This window comes from Coturnix japonica, chromosome 8 (genome assembly GCF_054131305.1).
Source record: "Coturnix japonica strain WE chromosome 8, WE-NBRP24, whole genome shotgun sequence".
In the NCBI taxonomy this organism is placed as follows: Eukaryota; Metazoa; Chordata; class Aves; order Galliformes; family Phasianidae; genus Coturnix; species Coturnix japonica.
In genome coordinates, this window is record NC_140670.1 from 25807785 (window position 1) to 25825889 (window position 18105).

Below are 18105 nucleotides of genomic sequence, written 5' to 3' on the forward strand. Positions count from 1 at the left end.
AAAAAAAAAAAAAAAAAAAGGAGAGAGAAAAAAAATAGACAAAAGTTACCAACCTTGGGGAAAGAGAATTTTGCAAGTTCTTGGTTTTTGTGACAGTCTGAAACCCTTGGAGCCATGTATTCTGCAGTAACCCCTTGTTGCATTGAAGACCCAGTAGCATATAGAAACCACAAGAGATGCGACAGGAAATTTAGTATGAAATTTGCTGGGTTTACTAGAGAGTGGCTCCTGGCGGTTCACCCAGAATTGCTTCATCAACAGGAATTTTTGTGGTAGTGATTCAAGTCATGAGTTTCACTTACCCAACAGAGGGAGAAAATATTTCTCTTTCAGTGAAAACCCCATTGGGTGATGTTACTGTAACAAGCAACGAGCTTGGTTCTGTAGTACTTTTATTCCTGCATCCCATGGGAGCTGGCAAGCATTGTGTGCCACCTTTCCAGAGCATCCCATTTCTTGGTGTAGTGCCCTGTGGTGTTTGCAGGTACTGGGCAGAACCTGAGATAAGAACTTAGATCAAAGAGTGAACAAAACCCAACACAGACAGTCCTTTGCTGGTATCTTGAGATGTTCCCCCCTTGCAGGAGCCATGGTTCATAGGGTGCACAGGGTGCCTTCTCCAGCCTAGCCCTTGTCCATATCTGCTGACTTCTGATAGCCACCAGTGCTGAGCACTCTGCAAATGAAACCACTGCTTCTGAGGCTTCTGTGCTTAAATGTTTGCTTATAGAAAGGACATGACATTCTGTTTGTACTGAGCTTTGTGGCAGCAGAGCATGGTGCTGGTATACTGATGGCAACTTCCACCAATCTCTATCTTCTTTCTCATCCTCATTCATCTCTTTGTGCCATAAGAAACCACAGTAGACTTGGGACAAAAAGGGACACTTGGGAGAACAGACTGGATAACTGTCAGTTTCTAATGCTGGTAAGGAATAAGGACAGTAGGTAGCACTGAACCAAGAGGAAAGTGTTTAAAGATAGCCATCTATCTATCTGTCCTTTTTTATTTCATGCTCACAGATACCATTTTGCATCCTGATCTTACAGAAATGACTGTGGTGACTGGTGACAGTAGAGAAGCTTAATTAGGAAATGTGTATCTCCTGTTCCTGCCTGTGAGTGATGGGAAGGTGGGAAGGTGGAGGCCTGTTTTGGAGGGCTATTTTCATTCCATACACCACCTATCCTGTGCTATAGATATGCTCAGTGGAATAAGAGAGGGAAACAGGACAGGGCAGATTTGTTCTGCAATATTACAGCAGAACCAAGCTGCTTGACCGCCAAGCTATTTGGTGTTGATGCTTTTCCCTTTTCATTTCTCTCTCTACAGTAGAAACATAGATGGATGCAAAGCTTTAAACTGGTAGCCCCTCCTTTACTGATGGAGTTATAATCTTAACAGAGCTGGAAAGTTTTAAGGGAGACAAGGCTCCCCTGGAGCAGCCTTTCAGTTACAATGGAGGTAGTCCAGTGCCATGATCTTTCTTTAACATGCTGTCAGATATTTTTACTGTCTTTATTTAATGGGGAGGAAAGGAATTATATTTTATAGACCATAAAATAAATTCTTGGACTTCATGCAAACATTGGTTACCAATTGTTCTCTTGGTTACTGGGAGATTGCCAGGAGGAAAAATTAAACGTGGGTCTGCGCATCAAATTGTTCAGAGAGTCTTAGACTCTGATTTAGCTTTACTGATTCTAAACAAGATGTATCTACAGAAAGACTTAGAGATCTCATGACTTTCCTTTTCATTCTGTAATGGAAATTCAGTGCTCGAGTGGAACGAAGCAAGTCACAGAGAAAATCTGGGGAAAAAAAAAAGCACAGAAGCAGTGAAGTTGTGGGGATTGCTTGTTTGTTCATTTTCTGGGTTAAAAGTAAATAGGTAAAAAATGTGTTCCTGCTCCTTGACTGAAATTATGCATTTATTTGTGGCTGTCTTTTGAAGCAAGTGTTTGGTAGGCATCTGAAAAGTACTCAACCATCCTGCTGATTTGTGCAGTCAGGGCTGCAGAGGTTTTCAAATTAAATGTGGAGAAAAAGTAATGGTGCTTTCCCAAGCTCCACCCGTGATCAAGAAACATTGCCCTTGGTTGTTTTGCTGAGATACCATGTGAACTGCAGAAAGTAGTGCTGTCCTTTTGTGTCACATGAACATTCTTCCTCTTGTAAGTGTGTGTGGGGGGGGAAAGAATTAATTCCTGCAGTGGCTTATGCTTAGCTTCTTCATGCCCAATGTCAAAATCCTAAAGCTCCACTGGAGTCTACCAGCCTTGCATTCACTGGAGTCACAAACCAGATTTTCTTTGCTATTTCAGTGAAATCAAAGGCAATAATCCCTTTTTCCCATTTCATCATGAGCAAATAATTATCTGAATGTGCTTGAAATTTCTTAAGTGTTAATTTTAAGGATTCTTCAGAGGTCCTTCTAATTGCTCTATTTAGTGCTCTTCTGGAGCAGTCTCCTCTGCCCCTTCATTGTGTTCATCATTCATGTGGGTGCCCATCTCCTCCTTTGTGCCTGTTCTACCCAGGGTGGGTATGCTTTTTGCTCATCACCTCAGTCTTCTCTGTGGCTTTTGTGTGTGTCTGTCAGCCCCCTGTATTTCTGCTCTCCACTATCTCTCCTTTGAAATTATCATATTATTATGAGGTTTGTTAATTGCTATACGTTTCTGAAGCTTTCAGACTATAGTGGACTCTGCTTCTGTATGCCCTATGCATCACTTCAGCAATGCAACAAGGGCACAGACAAAAATATTAAAATAGGAAACTCAAGCCCCCCTTTTCAAGGACTCCTTGTTCATGACTAGAAAGGAAGGAGACAAGGTCACTGAAAGTAGATTTTAGTTAAAGCGAAAAGAAAAGAAACAAAAATGGAGTTTTTGTGGTAAAAGTGGAGATATGTGGTAAGGATTTCCATGTTTGGCAATCACACGCTTTCATTTGTTGAAGTAGAGGAACCTTTGGTGTGGGAAGGATTGGACTCATTGAAATAAGCTTTGTTACTGTTGTTACTCTTATTTTAAGCAGCTCCCTTGTGCCTCATCACAGTACATTACATATTCTGTAGAGGTTGAACATTGTGGGTGGCGTCTATTATTTTTCTTATGAAAAAATCCCAGACGTTGCAGATCTGCAAGAAGTAGGACACCCTTGTAAAGTTTCTGTGGCAGTCTCCTTCAGTTAATCATTTTCATAGAATCATAGGATGGGTTAGGTAGGAAGAGACCATACAGATCATCCAGTTCTAACCCCTTCCATGGACTGGGTTGCCAACCACCAGATCAGGGTCCAGAGCCCCATCCAACCTGGCCTTGCACATATCCAGGGGTAGGGCATCCACAGCTTCTCTGATTAGCCTGTTCCAGTGCCTTGACACCTTGTGAGTAAACAATTTCTTTCTAAAGTCTAATCTAAATCTCTTTTCTTTAAATTAAAAGCCATTCTCCCTTATTCTATTGCTATTAGACTGCGTAAAACGTCATTCCCCCCTGCTGCATATAAGCTCCCCTCAAGTACTGCAAGGCTGCAGTGAGGTTTCCCCAGAGCCTTCTCTTCTACAGGCCAAACAAACCCAAATCACTCGACCTTTCTTCATGGGAGAGGCTCTCCAGCCCTTTGATCATCTTTGTAGCCCAGCTCTGAACCCACTCCAACAGCTCCACACCCTTCTTGTGCTGGGGGCCCCAGGCCTGGACACAGTACTCCTGATGGGGCCTCACAGGGTAGAGTAGAGGAGAACGATCACCTCCCTCTCCCTGCTGGACACCCCTTGTTTGATGCAGCCCAAATCCTAGTAGCGTGTTTATTCTGGTGGTTTGTTTTATTCTTGTGTTGCACAAGCAAGGCGATAAGTAAATACAGGAATGAGGGATGGAGGTGGACTAAAGGATAAAGAAGCTGAGACGTCTTCTTTTGAATCCCATTTAAGTCCTTGTAGACTTTCTCTTCTGACTGTAGTGGGGATGCAGTAAACTCCAGACCTTCTGTTGTAGGCACCAAGATGAGCATCCTATTGCAACTACTTCTCTTATCTGCAGAGAGCAATAATGCTTTCATTAAGCTGTCTTTGCTGCCATTGCCTTCCCCATAAGCTTCAACCTTCTCCTCAGTATTTTAGTCTCCAGGATTGCCAGTGGATCTTTAGCAAATATTTGCCTAGCTGCCCCCTGCAAGAATTGCTAAGTATTGGATAAACTCCTGAGCTTCAAAGCTGATGTCTTGGCAGGTACTTCCAAGCAGTCCTGCAGCTCTGATGAAGAATTGACTAACAGCAGGATTAGGGTCAGGTATATGACCTGGTGTGGTGTGCTGAGATTCACGAAGGGCTCAGACTGGAGGTAGAGGTATGCGGTGATGCTTAGGAGATGGCCTGTAGCACTGTGTGGTTCCCACGTCCAGCAGCCCTGCTCCTGCTTGCTTTCAGTTCCTGGGAGCTAATAAGCACCAGCTGCAGGAAACCTGAGCTGTAAAGTGTTGTACAGCTTTCCCTCTTGTTTAAAAACTGTTTTGTTTTTGTTTTTAATTGTTTTTATGTATTTATCTGCTCTGAGCCATCACTTGTAGGGCAGTCCAGCGATGAAAACAATAGTGTGACAAGGGAGCAGCTCCAGGTCGGACACTGCTGCAGGAAACACCTGCAAGCTCTGTGCCATCCCTCTCACTGGGGCTGCACTGCTGTGAGCCCCAGAGCTGGGGGATGCCGGCCTTGAGTTATGAGTTTCCGGTGGACTCCTTCAGTCCGATAAGTGGATTTTGACTGCTTTTGACCAACTTTGTCTTGGAAAACATGTTTGTTTCCCCACTTCTTTGAATGGATTTTTCTTTTTCTTTGGGGATGGTGTGGGGGAAGGAGGATGGGTCACCTGCACAGCGCTGCTTCTGGTGCGTTTCTGCTTTGCAGGACCTTCTGGTTGCAGATGGGAGGTGAGGATGTGCTGCTCATAGAAGGGAAGGATTGGGGTGGTTTTTTTCCCCTTCTACAAAAAAATTCTGGGCTGTTCAAATCATTTGCCTTTTCCCTTGTGCTGACAATTTAACAGCCCTTTTAAAAGCTTTGGTTTCTCTCAAGTACGCTCACCCCATACGTGTTTTAATTTTTGTGCAGAGGCCTGGAGCTTAACAATTATTTTGCTTAAGCTCTCTGAGACTTGCCATAAAATCTTTTTTTTTCTTTTTAAATGCACACATGCTAATGGTCCCCATCAGATCACATTGTTAAGCAGGAATAAAATACGCCAAGATGACATTACTTTAAAAAATGTGAAAAGCATGCCAACGGAGCCTATTCCAACTGTTTTCCTCTGAAATAATTTGCACAGATTTGTTAGAGTTAACTTGTTGAAAAGCCCGATGTTTGTGCAGGCAGTTCATGACTTCCAGACTGAGCCCAGGATGGGAGAGGAGCAAGCGCGTGTCCGGCACTTACAGGAGAGCAGGGCAGTGGGAACTTCCCCCTCCTCCCCTTCCCCCTTGGTGCAGGAATGCAAGCCCAGTGTCAGAGGCTGGGAAAGTCAGCCTTGAATTTTTGTGGACTCCTTGCAAATCAGAGGAACTGTCTGGCTCAAATCTACATTTAGGGCTGAGAGAATAGGATTTCCTGCTATTTAGTTGCTTGAGGAAGGAAAGGATTTACCTCTCTACTGTAATAGTGCCTGATTTTTTTTTTTTTCCTTCTCTTTAGTAAGAATATTGTAGTGCAGTGAAGCAGTAGTAAACCTGCAAAAGCCATCATGCCTCCCTCCCCTTCCCTGTGCTGCACGTGGGAACTGTGACATGGCTCCCCCCATCCCATGCAGCACGGAGGGGCCGGGGCTGGCATCCGCCTCCTCGTGAAAGAGAGAGTTGTGGAGGGCAGCCGCGGTGCAGCTTGGCCGGGCCCGTGCTCTGCCCACCATCTGGATTCGGTTAGCTCGCTCAGCAGTAGGGCTGAGTCTCATTTCCTCCAACCAGTAATGTTATATAGGCAGTGATCCTGTTCTGCCCTAACATAATTGAAAATTATGTGTATTGTAGACTCGCAGCGCTGAAATGTAGACTCGTAAAAATCTGTGGCTCAGGTAGCCTGTGGAGATTGAATTTGGCACACAATGAAGCTTTTATGTAAAATAAGAATTATAAGCCACCACATCAATATTGTGTTACAGGCATGACAATTCTTGGATGAGGAACCTTGAGTTAGGCTCGTCACCTTAAACAATGCTATTATTTTGTACTTTATCAACGGGGCTGGCATTGCAGAGCCAACAGGCCAGGCCATGTTGTGACCATCCTGCTGCTGAAGCTGTAGGTCTGTCCACTTGAGGCTGCTGGCCCTGTCTGCATGGTGGAGAGGCCACGTCCCCACGGTAAGGCCTGGCTGCTCGGTGGAGTTGTACAAGCTGCTTCTCTGATCCTCATACCCTCATTCATGGAAATGGAAGTTTTTGTGTTGGTGCGAAATGGGGCCTTGTGGGTTGGGGCTGCTCCTGCTGGGCACTAAGAGTGCTCACAAACAGTGAGTCCCAGAGGATTGGCCTTAGCTGCGTTTGAGCCATTGCTGGAAGATTTTTGTACTTGCTTTGGCAGGGATGGTTAACAGACTTTACTGAGAGTCTAAACTGTAAGAGTTTACAGCACAGAAAAGCAAAGCAATGGGCAGCTCTTCCTGAAGCTTTCTTTTTTAAAGTGCCTCTCTTGGCTCATGCAAGATGGAGGTAGAACAGGAATGATCATGCTGTCTTGCCCTGTTTTTCCATATGGGAACTTAGTGCTGAACCTGAAGTCTTTATAACCCCTACAGTAGTTGCTGGCAAGATAGGCTCTGATGTGAGCTAGCTCCTACTGCCCTGTCAATGTTTCTTTCAGTGCTGCCCTTGGGCAGACTCAGAGAAGCCCACATGTTTCTTGACCTGTCTTTTAGGATAGTCAGTGACCGGAGCTTTTTCATGAGTTATCAGGTTTGTGGCATTCCAGAGCTGTTTGTGACCATCAAATTGTCATGGAAACATGTGATTGCTTTATTTAGCTGGGCAGTGGCTCACTGGCCATGATCTGTAAGCTGGCTGTTTCTTGTAAGGGCTTTAGCTGTGCTAGAAGTAACTTCTCACTCTCCTAAACAGTCATGTGTCAGGAGGCAGACATCCTTTGAGGACATCTGCCTCAGAAGAAGAAACAAATGCAGTCACTCAAATGACATCCCAGTGCCTTTTACCAGTGTTTTGTACTTCACTCCCTGGCTGAAGAGACAGGGAAAGCCACCAGACATTGTGACCCACTACCTGAAGGGAGGTTGTTGTGAGCTGGGGGTTGGCCTCTTCTCTCGTGTAACTGGTGATAGGTCTAGAGGGAATGGCTTCAAGCTGCACCTGGAGAGATTTAGTCTGGAGATTAGGAAATACTGCTTCTCTGAAAGAGTGATCAGGCAGTGGAATGGGCTGCCCAGAGAGGTGGTGGAGTCTCTGACCCTGGAGGTGTTCAAGGAAGGTCTGGATAATATTGTGTTGAGGTACATGGTGTAGTGAGAACTATTGGTGATGTGTAGATGGTTGGACAAGATGATGTAGGTCTTTTCCAACCTTGGTGGTTCTGTGATTCTGTGATAGCTGCTATGGAGTTTTTGTTCCTTCCTGGAAATATTTGCATGCCTCTTTACATGGTGGTGTTGGGATCACTGAATGTGTAAGACAACTGACAGACTCCAAAAAATCTATCAGTGACTTGTTTACTAGTGCTTTTCACAAGTCTGAAATGTATTAAATCCACCCTGAAGTTAAGAAGCTCTCAGTCATCTTAGGTACGGGATTTGTTTCTGTGTGCTTGGGTTACTCATTTAAGCATTTCTTTGAAATCACAAATGTAATCTCAACTTTTTAATTTACGTCATGTTTACCTATATGGAAGAGCAGAGATTTGATACAAGTGATCAAGTATCTGGAGGCTTACAATCAAGTGGGTATGAGTTATAAATGTTGCTTATGGTAGACTAGTTCTGGTTTGTTTAGGTTTTATTTCTTGTTTTCAAGAACTGCTGAAACATTCTGGTCCACACTGCACAAATCCCAAATGTGAAGACTAATAAAAAACAAGACTTCTTGGAACTTGAGGAACTCGTATGGGGCACAAATCCAGAAGATGGCTTTGTTTATTTGCATTCCAGTAGCTCAGAAATCTCAGACCCGCCAAGCGATGGGAAATGGGAATGCATCCTCCTGCTTTTGGTCACCTCAGAGCCTATGGTCTTGCAGCAAACTGGCCTTGCATGCTAGCAAATGTTTTGCATACATGAGCAAATGTGATAGTGATGTGCTGAAAGCATGGAACCAGATCTCCTTCCTTCCTTCAAGGAGATTTAAATACAGCTTCCGTTGTTAGTTGGAGTGGCAGGGGCTGCTTGTGCGTGATTCTACTTTAAGATTACTTATGGGGGAAAAAAAAAAGTGATGGGTAAACATAACTATTTCTTTAGATATTTTCTAGGAATAGATCTGTTAGGTCAATCAGAGTCCAGTGCTAAACAGGATCTTCTGTAGTGGTTAGATCGATGCACACAGCTGCTTTTCTGACTTCTGGGAGGGGGCTGAAGTATGTGGCAGTAAGCAATTTTTCTGGCATAATATAGGGCTTTTAGAGGTTGCATATTAACCATTGACGCAGTGCAGCACCACACAGAGAGTAAAAATGAGGCAGAAATTAGATTTAGTTTTTGTTGATATTTGATGTGAGGGTCTGTTTTGTTTTGTTTTGTGTTTCTATTTTTCTTTCCTTTTCTGAATTGTCACCCCCTTATACTGTAGATCAACTTCATATTCAGACCAGCATCTGTGACTTAAATATGTTCCAGCTATCTGTGAGTGTCTGGCCAGAGCAACTGAGTATGAACGCACCAGGCTATATTCTGTCTTGGACATCATCAACTGGAGAGATTATTGAGTTTGGCCATGTAATTGAATAAGTTACACTATTCAAGTCCCTTAAGAGTTGTCTCCTGGTGATGATGAACAAGAAGAAAACAACCCATGGTGACTTCCAGAGCCAGTGGAAAGGAGAAAAGATAGATGCTAAAAGACAGCACGGATGTGAACTCAGCATTGCTTTTTGGGCAGACCTCTGCCTTCAGGGTGAAGTTAGAGTTGTTGACACGCTGCATTTACTGAAAGAAGGCCAACAGATGATCCTTTAAATACTGAGTTTGTATTCTTAGCTACTGATAGGGGTCATCTGTCTCCTGAGACTAATAATCTACCTTCCCCTTCCTTGTACCATCTTCTCTGTGGTTGTGACATTTTGCTTGTGGGTGGCTTTTCCAGATTTGCTGCGATTAATAAAAGTAATGTAATATTGTCTCTGCAGTCTGTGTATTTTCTTATTCCTGAACTGTGATGAAGGGATTGTTAGATGTGTTTTTTTTTCTCCACAAACATGTAAATTCGTATGTAATTTTTGTTTCAGTTCCTTGCATACGTTTTAGTTTATATTTTTTTTGCCCATGTTACCTAAGATTTGCTATTTTTTTCTTTCTTTCTTTTTGTTTTTTTGTTTTGCCTTTCTTTTCTGAACTCATTTTTCTTTTCCCATTTTTGTTTCCTCCATCCAGTATCTGCAGATGAAATGGCCACTGCTTGATGTTCAGGCAGGGAGCCTTCAGAGTAGACAAGCCCTCAAGGATGCTAGGTCTCCATCTCCAGCACACATTGTTGTAAGTAAACACAGAAGATGTTCTTTATTTGTTTTCTGTTTTTTTCTTAAAGGCATTTGACCTTAATCGCATTGATTGTCATCACTTTTCTTTTGCACAAATGGAAAGATAAATACTTGAAAAGAAACAGGAACTCCAAAAAGCCCACGGTAAAAAGAGGGAATATATATTTTGTTGCTGGGCTGTTCACTAAATTATCATTTATGATACTTAGCTCTGTGCTTATTAGGAGAGCATAGAGTTGAAAATGCTTTAAGATTACGCTCTGTGGAATGATTTAGTGGCAATGAATTGTGATCCAATTGGTTTGTACATGATTATGTTGAACTGGAATGAACGAAGAGATACTTTTGGAAAGCATTCCCCCAGAAAAAAGAACAAAAATGGTTCCTTGTTCTACAGTCTCTTATTTTATTAACACCTTGGTTAAATTTTCTTGCTTCTGTTCAAAAGAATGTTGAATTTGAAATATTCAATACAAATTTGCATGAGAAAAGTACTGGGATTTCATTTTATTTTCTGAAACAGTATACACACATAGGTTCAAAAAGATTCTCTTTATATGGTTCTCTGTCAGAGGGGCAGTATGCATTTCCTGTCCTCATTTATGGCCATTTTCAGCACAATCTACTGTTAAGGAGCCATTTAGCTCTGAGGGTTCATCTGGAGAATATACCTCTGGCAAAATGGCATGTAGTGGATTAGAATATTTCTTCTGCATTACTTTATCATTGAATTTTGTGTTTTTTAAAAAACTTTTATGATGAATGGATGACAAGGTTAATCCCAAGAGACAGTGCTTGTTCTTTCTCTTCTGTTATGAAGTCTGAAGTGGAGATAGTTGATAGGCTGTACGTGTATGTGTTCTGTTACATATTTTAAATCATAGTAAAAGCTTTTCAAGGGTTTCTTATTTCATTGTTGTTTATAACTTGAGAAGTGTCAGCCCTTTGTTATGAATGCCTTAGTTTCTTTCTTTTTTTTTTTTCCTTTTTTTTTTTTTTTTCCTTAAATTAAAAAAGAAAGGAGAAAGAAAAGGTTCCATACCTTCTAGAATTCATAGCTTCTAAAATAGGTGTCAGAATGGACTGGCCAGTATGGCAAAGTGATGTGTACTGTCCAGTACTTGCTTAGTTGAAACACTGGTTGCTTTCATTTTTTAGAATGAGGTTGTTTTTCCTTCTTGTGCACTTGGGCTGTTACTGAAGGAAGGAGTGGGAGAAGAGATGTTTGGTTGCTTATTCAGAATGGGGCAGCCATCAAAACCTGTTATCGTCTTCTCCCTGATAAGAAACGCACCAGAATAACTTCCTTCTTTTGGTGTTTTTCTAAATGCTGTGCCCAAGAACTGGCTCCTCTTGGCTCTGGAACTGGGTTTGCAGCTCAGGCTTACCATTAATTAATTACCATTAACCATCATACCACCATTACTGGTGGTATGGGCTTGCAGGAGGACTTGTGAGGCAGTGGGAAGTTTCCCTGGCTGTCGGCAGGCTGAGGGTGGGCTGAGTTTGGGTGGCAGAGCTGTGCATCACCTGCACATTTGAGTGTCTGCTGTCCCTCAAGCTTGCCTTTGAAAATCAAAGCAGCTTGTGGTGTTGGGCCTGGCTAGGGTCCCTGCTCACAGCATCACTACTACCAGTCCCCTTAGCCCCTCCATTGGGAATGGATGAGAAGAAGATGAGCTGACAACACACATGCACTAAAAAGGGTGCTGCCAGTACAAAAATCAATATAATTTTGGAAAATAAAGAAAAACCTGTTTCCCGGAAGGCTGAGGTTGATCTGCTGTGTATTTTGACCATTTATGGGGTTCTTATGGGTCTCTTTAAAAGCTGTTTCACTCTGCTATTCAATAAAAAGCATATTTACCATAGCAACCACTTAGGCTGTGAGGAACATATACTACCTCCGAGATGGAGGCCACCTTCCAAAAGAGCCACAGCTGGCATTTGTAATGTGATCTTTTGTGCTACTTACAATATTGGAGGAGAGAAGAGGAGGTGGGGGAGCAGTGGGTTTTGAGGTGTGGGCAGTGCAGATTCTGCAAGGTTTCATGTTTATTTCTAACAGAAAGCTGTTTTGCCTTGCTCTGTTAAAATAAATAAGTAAAGGCAGCTTCTTTTTTCACTCTTTTTCCTGGCATCCACCCCAGGTCTCATCCATTCTGTGGAGTAAAATTGTGTTGTTTCATTTTTCTCTTTCTTTATTTTAGTTTAAAAAAAAAAAAAAAAAAAATTAGAATGGGCTGGGTAATGGCATTCAGGGAAGCAGCTGTGATGGAGAGCAGATGAAGCAGCACTAGATGCCAGTTGTCCAGGGATGTGTAAGGTTTCTCTGGTGTCCCCGCTCATCACTGCCACATGTACCCACGTGGGATGTGGCCACTCTTGCACCGGCCTTTGCACCTCTGTACCTTCTTCTACCTATCTGAGAATGTTGCATGGAACGATAAGGGGTATTTCATGGACGAGCTTCTATTTCTGCATGTCTGTAAAGCATAACCTATAGGGCCAGAAATGGGCTCTCCACCCACGCTGCTGTGTCTTGTCTGCCCGCCAAGTTTATATGTGCCAGTTTTATTTCCTGAGTTCAGTTGTGCTGCCCCGAACATCTACAGGAAAATGCTAACACCTGCAAATCATTTCTTATCTTTACCATATCTCAAATCAGGATGGAGGCTAATCTTTATAGCCGCATTACAAAGAGAGGGAAGGAAAGCGTGTGAGTTTTTTCTTTCTTTTTTCTTTTACCTCTCTCTCTCTTTTTTTTTTTATTTAACATTCTTGCTTTCCAGTGCTTGTCTCTGATTAACACGGGCTCTTTGTCAAGGCCTCAGCCTTTATGCCCAGCTTCTCTGAAACTCCCCTTGGCTTCAGTGCGAGTTTTTAGCTTAATGACTCAGGTCTGCAGAACATGGCCATCTATAATGTCTTAAGTAAAGTCTATACTATTTGTCAGCCCTGCTCCTTTCAGATTTGGTTAAGAACATTAAGACTACAAAAATGGAAGCAAAAGACCAGCATGAATAATTTGGCTGGATTGCCCCCAGTGCTGAGGGCTGGGTTAATACTGCTTTTCATGGTGCTTGAGAGAGTCTCCAAGGCCCATAATGAGAAACAGAATATTAAACTGAAATTATGTTCAGCATGTCTTGAGGAAGGTACAGCATGAGGCTCCATTTAAGACCAATACATTTATTTGCATTTAGGTGCTTCACTCATCCTGGAAGACTCTTGCATCTTGCTTTGGCACAGTCATGCTGCTTATCTGTGTGCAAAGGTGAAAGAAAACTGGGGAAAAAATTGTTTTAATAGTACACTATTAAGCTTACTAGGTCAAAATTTTGAATTCAGCCTGTGGATAGTGCAGTGATGAGGCTGTGACTTTGAAAGGATTTTATGGCTATTTTCTTCCCTTCCTCCCTCCCCCCCCCGATTTTGGAAAAATGTTTTTGGGTATAAAACAGGACTCGGTTGGGTGGCTTGCAAGTTCTTCTAGACAAATAGGTTGGTTGCCCTGAAATCCCACATTCAACATAGACCTAACCTGCTTCTCTCACCTAAGACAGCATGGCAATAAGGGTGCAGGCTGGGTACTCCAGCAGTGGGATTCTCACCTGAAAACTCTGGGGTACAGTGCAGATAGGCATGCGAAAGTGAGGTGTATCCATATTAGCATCTCTAAAATCTGCCTTCTGCAGAAAGCAAGATCCTTCAGAACCATTTTTATCTGCGTATGTTTTTCTCCTTACAGTTGTAGGAGTGCATGTTGTTATTCCTTGTTCTCTGCAAAGTAAATATTCTGACTAAGCTGTACCCTGGTTTGGGCAGGAGGATGGGTGAAGGCTGTTCCCTGGGTCCTGCTTCCTGCTGCCTTGGCTACACAAAGACTTGCTTTTAGCTTTCTTTGTAGCAGGCAAAAACAGTCTGAACCCAAAATGGTGGTGGTTTGGTATAGTATATTTCTTACAAATCAGTTAAAGGTTTAAAAAATTCCTGCATTTTCTTCTGCAGGGAGGCCTTTTGAAGTAAATCTAAATGTTACCTTGGGGGAGGACTTCTTGTACTGTTTGGCCTGGGTTTTCTAATATATAATGAACACAGCCATAAAGTAGACTGAATCCCCAAGAACAAAGAATCACTGTGCAGTAGTATATCTTTTTTTTTTTTTTTTTGCTTAAGGAGGTGAAAATGTGTTTTCAAAACATAATATGACAAGCAAAACTTAAGGCAAAACCATCTCAGAAATGTACTCTCTGTTCTCAACATCTTCGACACGTGTGGAGAGCGTGTCTGTGGCTGCTGGGCATTTGGGGGGATCAGGAGTTGTTTCCCAGAGCATTTACAGTCGAAGCAGCCGAGTTTGCTCTCCTTTTCTCCTAATTTCTTCCAATCTCTTGTGGTTTGCACTTATGTATTCAGCGAAGAAAAGAGAAATACATACAAAATCATAAGGTTTATCTAAATTTTAGAGTTCACCTACTGTCCCATCAAATGGACCAGGGCAGAAGTGGGGTGCATCTACGCACATGTGCAGTCCTCTATGTGTAGAGCCAAGACATGTAATCAACTCATGGTGCCCGAAGAGAGGGCTTTTGCAAGCTCTTTGCTTTGTTTGTCTTTAATATTTTGTTGTAGAGAGGCTGTTCTTCCTTTGCAGTAATCTCTTGAGATGTTCTCACATGTCAGGCCACATGTGCCCATGGTGGGACACCCTCCTCTGCAAAGAACTGTAGAGTGATCCCCTGAGCACACAGCTTGTGTTGGGAGCTGCAGGAATGTGGAGGTGTGGGGGTAGGAGTAGTGAGTGTTTCATGTCAGTGCTTTGTGTCAAGAGGGTGTTTGTGTTGTAGTGGCAGCCCAGCAGCCCCTGATGGCAGGTTGATCACGCCTTAGTGCTAGGACCCAATACACAGGTCTTGCAGACTCACACTGCAGAAATACTCATGCAGGATTAATTGGAAAGCTTCTTTAGTGACTCTGCTTTTTAAATGCTCTATACTTTATTTGGCTAATTGCTCTGGCAGTTGCAAAGTAAACAAGATGTTTCATTAATGCATGCCCAAAAGTGTGCAAACATCTTGCTCCGGATTTTCAGAGCTGCATGGAATTCAGCCACGGAACAAATTAAGCTTGCTGAGTATTTTGTGGGTAGATCTTTTACTTCTAAAGCCTTTTGATTTTATTTTGTTTTGTTTTTTGTTGGGAAGGATTGTGTTTTAAAATGTGTTCAGACCCGAGTGTTTGGGGCTAAGTATAGAATTCATCTACCAGCAGCCTAATAAAATTATTTTGGACAGGTTCCTATAAAGCACACATTATATTCAGTACCCACTAAGTATGAATGGGAAATCCAGTGTTTGGTTTGAATAGAGCAGAGAAGAAATGTGGGCTCCTAAAAAGTTACTGAATAATTTGATAAATTTGCAGAGGAATTCAGACTTCTGGGGACCGTTTGTGGCATTACCTTTACTCTGTCCATTCTCTATTAGTGGTGGTTGGATGCTGAAGCTATCTCTCTGTTTTAATGCTGAGACTCTGGAAATATGCACATTTGTACCTCTTGCTGTGAAGGAAGGGGGGATTTAATGCTTCTGCAAACATCAGTCAGTGCTTGAAGTACCTTCAGAAGACACCTTGGGGCTGGATCAGCATCTGGGACAAATTGTCGCACTTACTTGTAGTCAAGAGCTCTGTGAGCAGCTCTGGGAACTCTGAAGTGTTTGGATGCTGGGATATTTCAGCTGTGAATAAGTGCTGTAAAACATATAGTACTGCCAACCCCAATTGTTCTAGGATCATGAGTCAGGCCTCAAAGGATCATGAAGATTGGTGGATGGTTTTTTTTTGTGTGTTTTCTTTTTCTTCTTCTTCTTTTTTGGGTGTTTGTTTGTTTTCTGTTTCTTAAATAATACATTTTGTATTCTCTTTATTTGTTCTCTGGTTCCTGAGCCTGCAGGGTATACTCCACTCACATTCTCAAACTTTTCTCTGCAGCAGTTCAGGGGCTTGCTGTGTGCTGTAAGTGCAGGCTGAGGTTCTTCCCTAAACACTTGACTTCAAGGCTACTGTGCTTTATGGAAAAATAGCAAGTAGTGCTGGACAGGCTGTAAAATCCTAGGAGCTGGCAACCCTCAGCATTGCTCTTAGAGAAGGCAGCTGGGTATGTGTGTTGGCATGCGCTGTGGAGCGTCCGTTTCTTGTGGGTTATGTGGCTGGGCTTGGAGAACCTGGTGTGGGGTGTTTGCAGGGCCCTGGCTGATGGGTGGAGATATGTGAACACTTGCTCATCAGAAGGCTTAAGTAAAATGTAGTGATGCTGTCTTCAGCTTGGCTGGAAGTGCATCTGTTGCAGGCTACACTCTTGTATCTCCTGCTTGTAAAATACCTGATATTCCCTGAGTGTGATGCAAATATGAGTTCCTAAAACTTGTAGCCTTTTCTGGGTGGATAGTTTGAGGTATGGCAGAACTCAGAGAGCCACATTTTAAGGTAGAAACTCTACATTTGGAAGGCTCTAGGAGAGAGTTTTAGCTCAGAGGAGCCTAGGCTGTCACCTGAAATGGATTCAGCCACAGTGTGCATTCTGCCAGAGCATGTGTGTTGGATTAACCTGCAGGGACTTGTGTGGGCTTAAAATGAGGCACCCAGTGTCCCACAGTGGGGCTGCTGTGCTGAGTCCAGGGCCTATGTGAGGGTCACAGTATCCTGGACATGCTGGTTGCATCAATGAGGATGTGTGCTGAGGCTGGTGGGGCTCTGGGCCCCACAGAGTCTATGCATAACTGGATTGTGGGTGGGAGCTGAGGAAAGCAGGGACTAAATAAACTAAATAATGGATCAGGAGCCAGAGTCCCTGCTGGCTGGAGCACCAGCAACAATCTCATCATGAGTAGGAGGCCTAACAGGTGCCATCATTTTTGCCCAAATTGCTTCATTCCCAGTGTAGCTTTGGGCTAGAGGAAAAGCCCAAATACTGGATGGAAGTAACTGTCTCCAAAAAGCTATTGCTCATTATCTCTCCATGCAGCCACTCTCATTCAGCAGTAAGAGGCCCTTTGTGCTGTTTAGCTTAATCCGCTTTGGAAACGGATTAAGCTAAACCACACAAAGAAACTCTTAGTTCTGAATGAGAGTGTCCACACCGAGAGATAATTCGAAATAGTTGTTCTGAGTTTTTTTTTAATTCACACTCAAGCCCTTGAACAAAAACTTCCCCATGCAGACTAACCCACTTGAGCAGAAACCTCCTATTTTCTGTCTAAACAAGATCTGTGTGCTGTGTCCAGGTGCTGTAATAAAGAAAACAGCACATACTTCTCTTAAAAAAGAGAGGAAGGAAGCTGGCATTGCTGGGCTCAGGACTGTTTGTTGGCCAAGTTGCTCAAATCCAGGGTTGTTTCTCTTCTCAGTGGGATGGGAGGGTTGGAATTGGATTATGCATCAGACGTTTCATTTGATAGACTGACTGTGCACAGCTGTGCTCTCTCCTGCAGAAGGACCCAGAGTTGCTTAGTAAAGAGAAGGAAGGCTGCATTCTCTGTCCTGTGCAGAGTTGCTGGGAGGTGTCAGATCCATCCTGGAGAGCCACTGGAGAGTTAGAGGTGTTGCACATGAGTAGAAATGATACCCTCCTAAAACAGCTTAATCTCTCTCCCAAACAATGTCAGTGCCTAATTTCACAAAGCTAAGCTAGAAATTTTTGTCTATCAGACTTCGCTTTTGAAACTGTAGCTGGTTGAAGCCAGCATTGTGGTTCCAAGGGAGCTTGCATTGAACGTATTCTTGTACCTGACAGACTGGTAAGCAAAACCAGCCAGCAGATCATGAGCAAAATCCCCTGAGCCAAGGAATGAGTGTTCACATATCCATTTCACTACAGCAGCTAGGAGGACGAGGTAACTTTCCTGAGATGATTTTGAGACACTGATGGCTTCTGCAAATCTGCAATTTTGTAAACATACAAAAACAAAACAACCCCAAATGTGACCTGACAGGAAAACAAAACAAAACAAAAACAAACTACCAAAAAAAAACCAAAAACCCACCAAAACAACAAACAAGCAAAGGAACCAACCCTGAGGTAGTTTTTTCAAACTTAGACCTAAAATCAAACATGTATCAGACATTAGAGGACAGTTTCTTTTTGTGCTCTCTGTGTGCTAGGAAGACCCTGCATGCCCATGAATGCTTATGTCAGATGCACTTTATTTTTTTCTCTCTCAGAACTGGGAAGTCTGGGGGAGCTGAACCAGCCCTTCCTGTACCCCAGGCCACAGTAGCTCTGCAGTCAGGCTGCCTTGTGTAGGAGAGAGATATAGAAGATGTGTGATAGTCTAGTATGGAAGCCTGGAGATGCATGGTTTGAGCAGATGTATACTTGCATATGAGAAGCAGGGTGCCTTCTGACTTGCCTC

The 18105-nt window shown here is 43.0% G+C and overlaps 1 protein-coding gene across 34 annotated transcripts in view; it reads left to right on the forward strand.

The window, feature by feature from the left end:
- The window catches only part of TCF7L2 (transcription factor 7 like 2), a 171197-nt gene that overhangs the window by 51673 nt on the left and 101419 nt on the right, over positions 1 to 18105 (forward strand). For 29 of the 34 annotated variants that reach the window (XM_085554734.1, XM_015867305.2, XM_015867294.2 and 26 more), the window contains exon 4: positions 9585 to 9686. The exons of the other annotated variants lie outside the window; for them this stretch is intronic. In XM_085554734.1, the coding sequence (XP_085410860.1) occupies positions 9585 to 9686 (102 nt within the window). The remainder of the gene's footprint in view (positions 1 to 9584; positions 9687 to 18105) is intronic. 34 annotated transcript variants of the gene reach the window in all.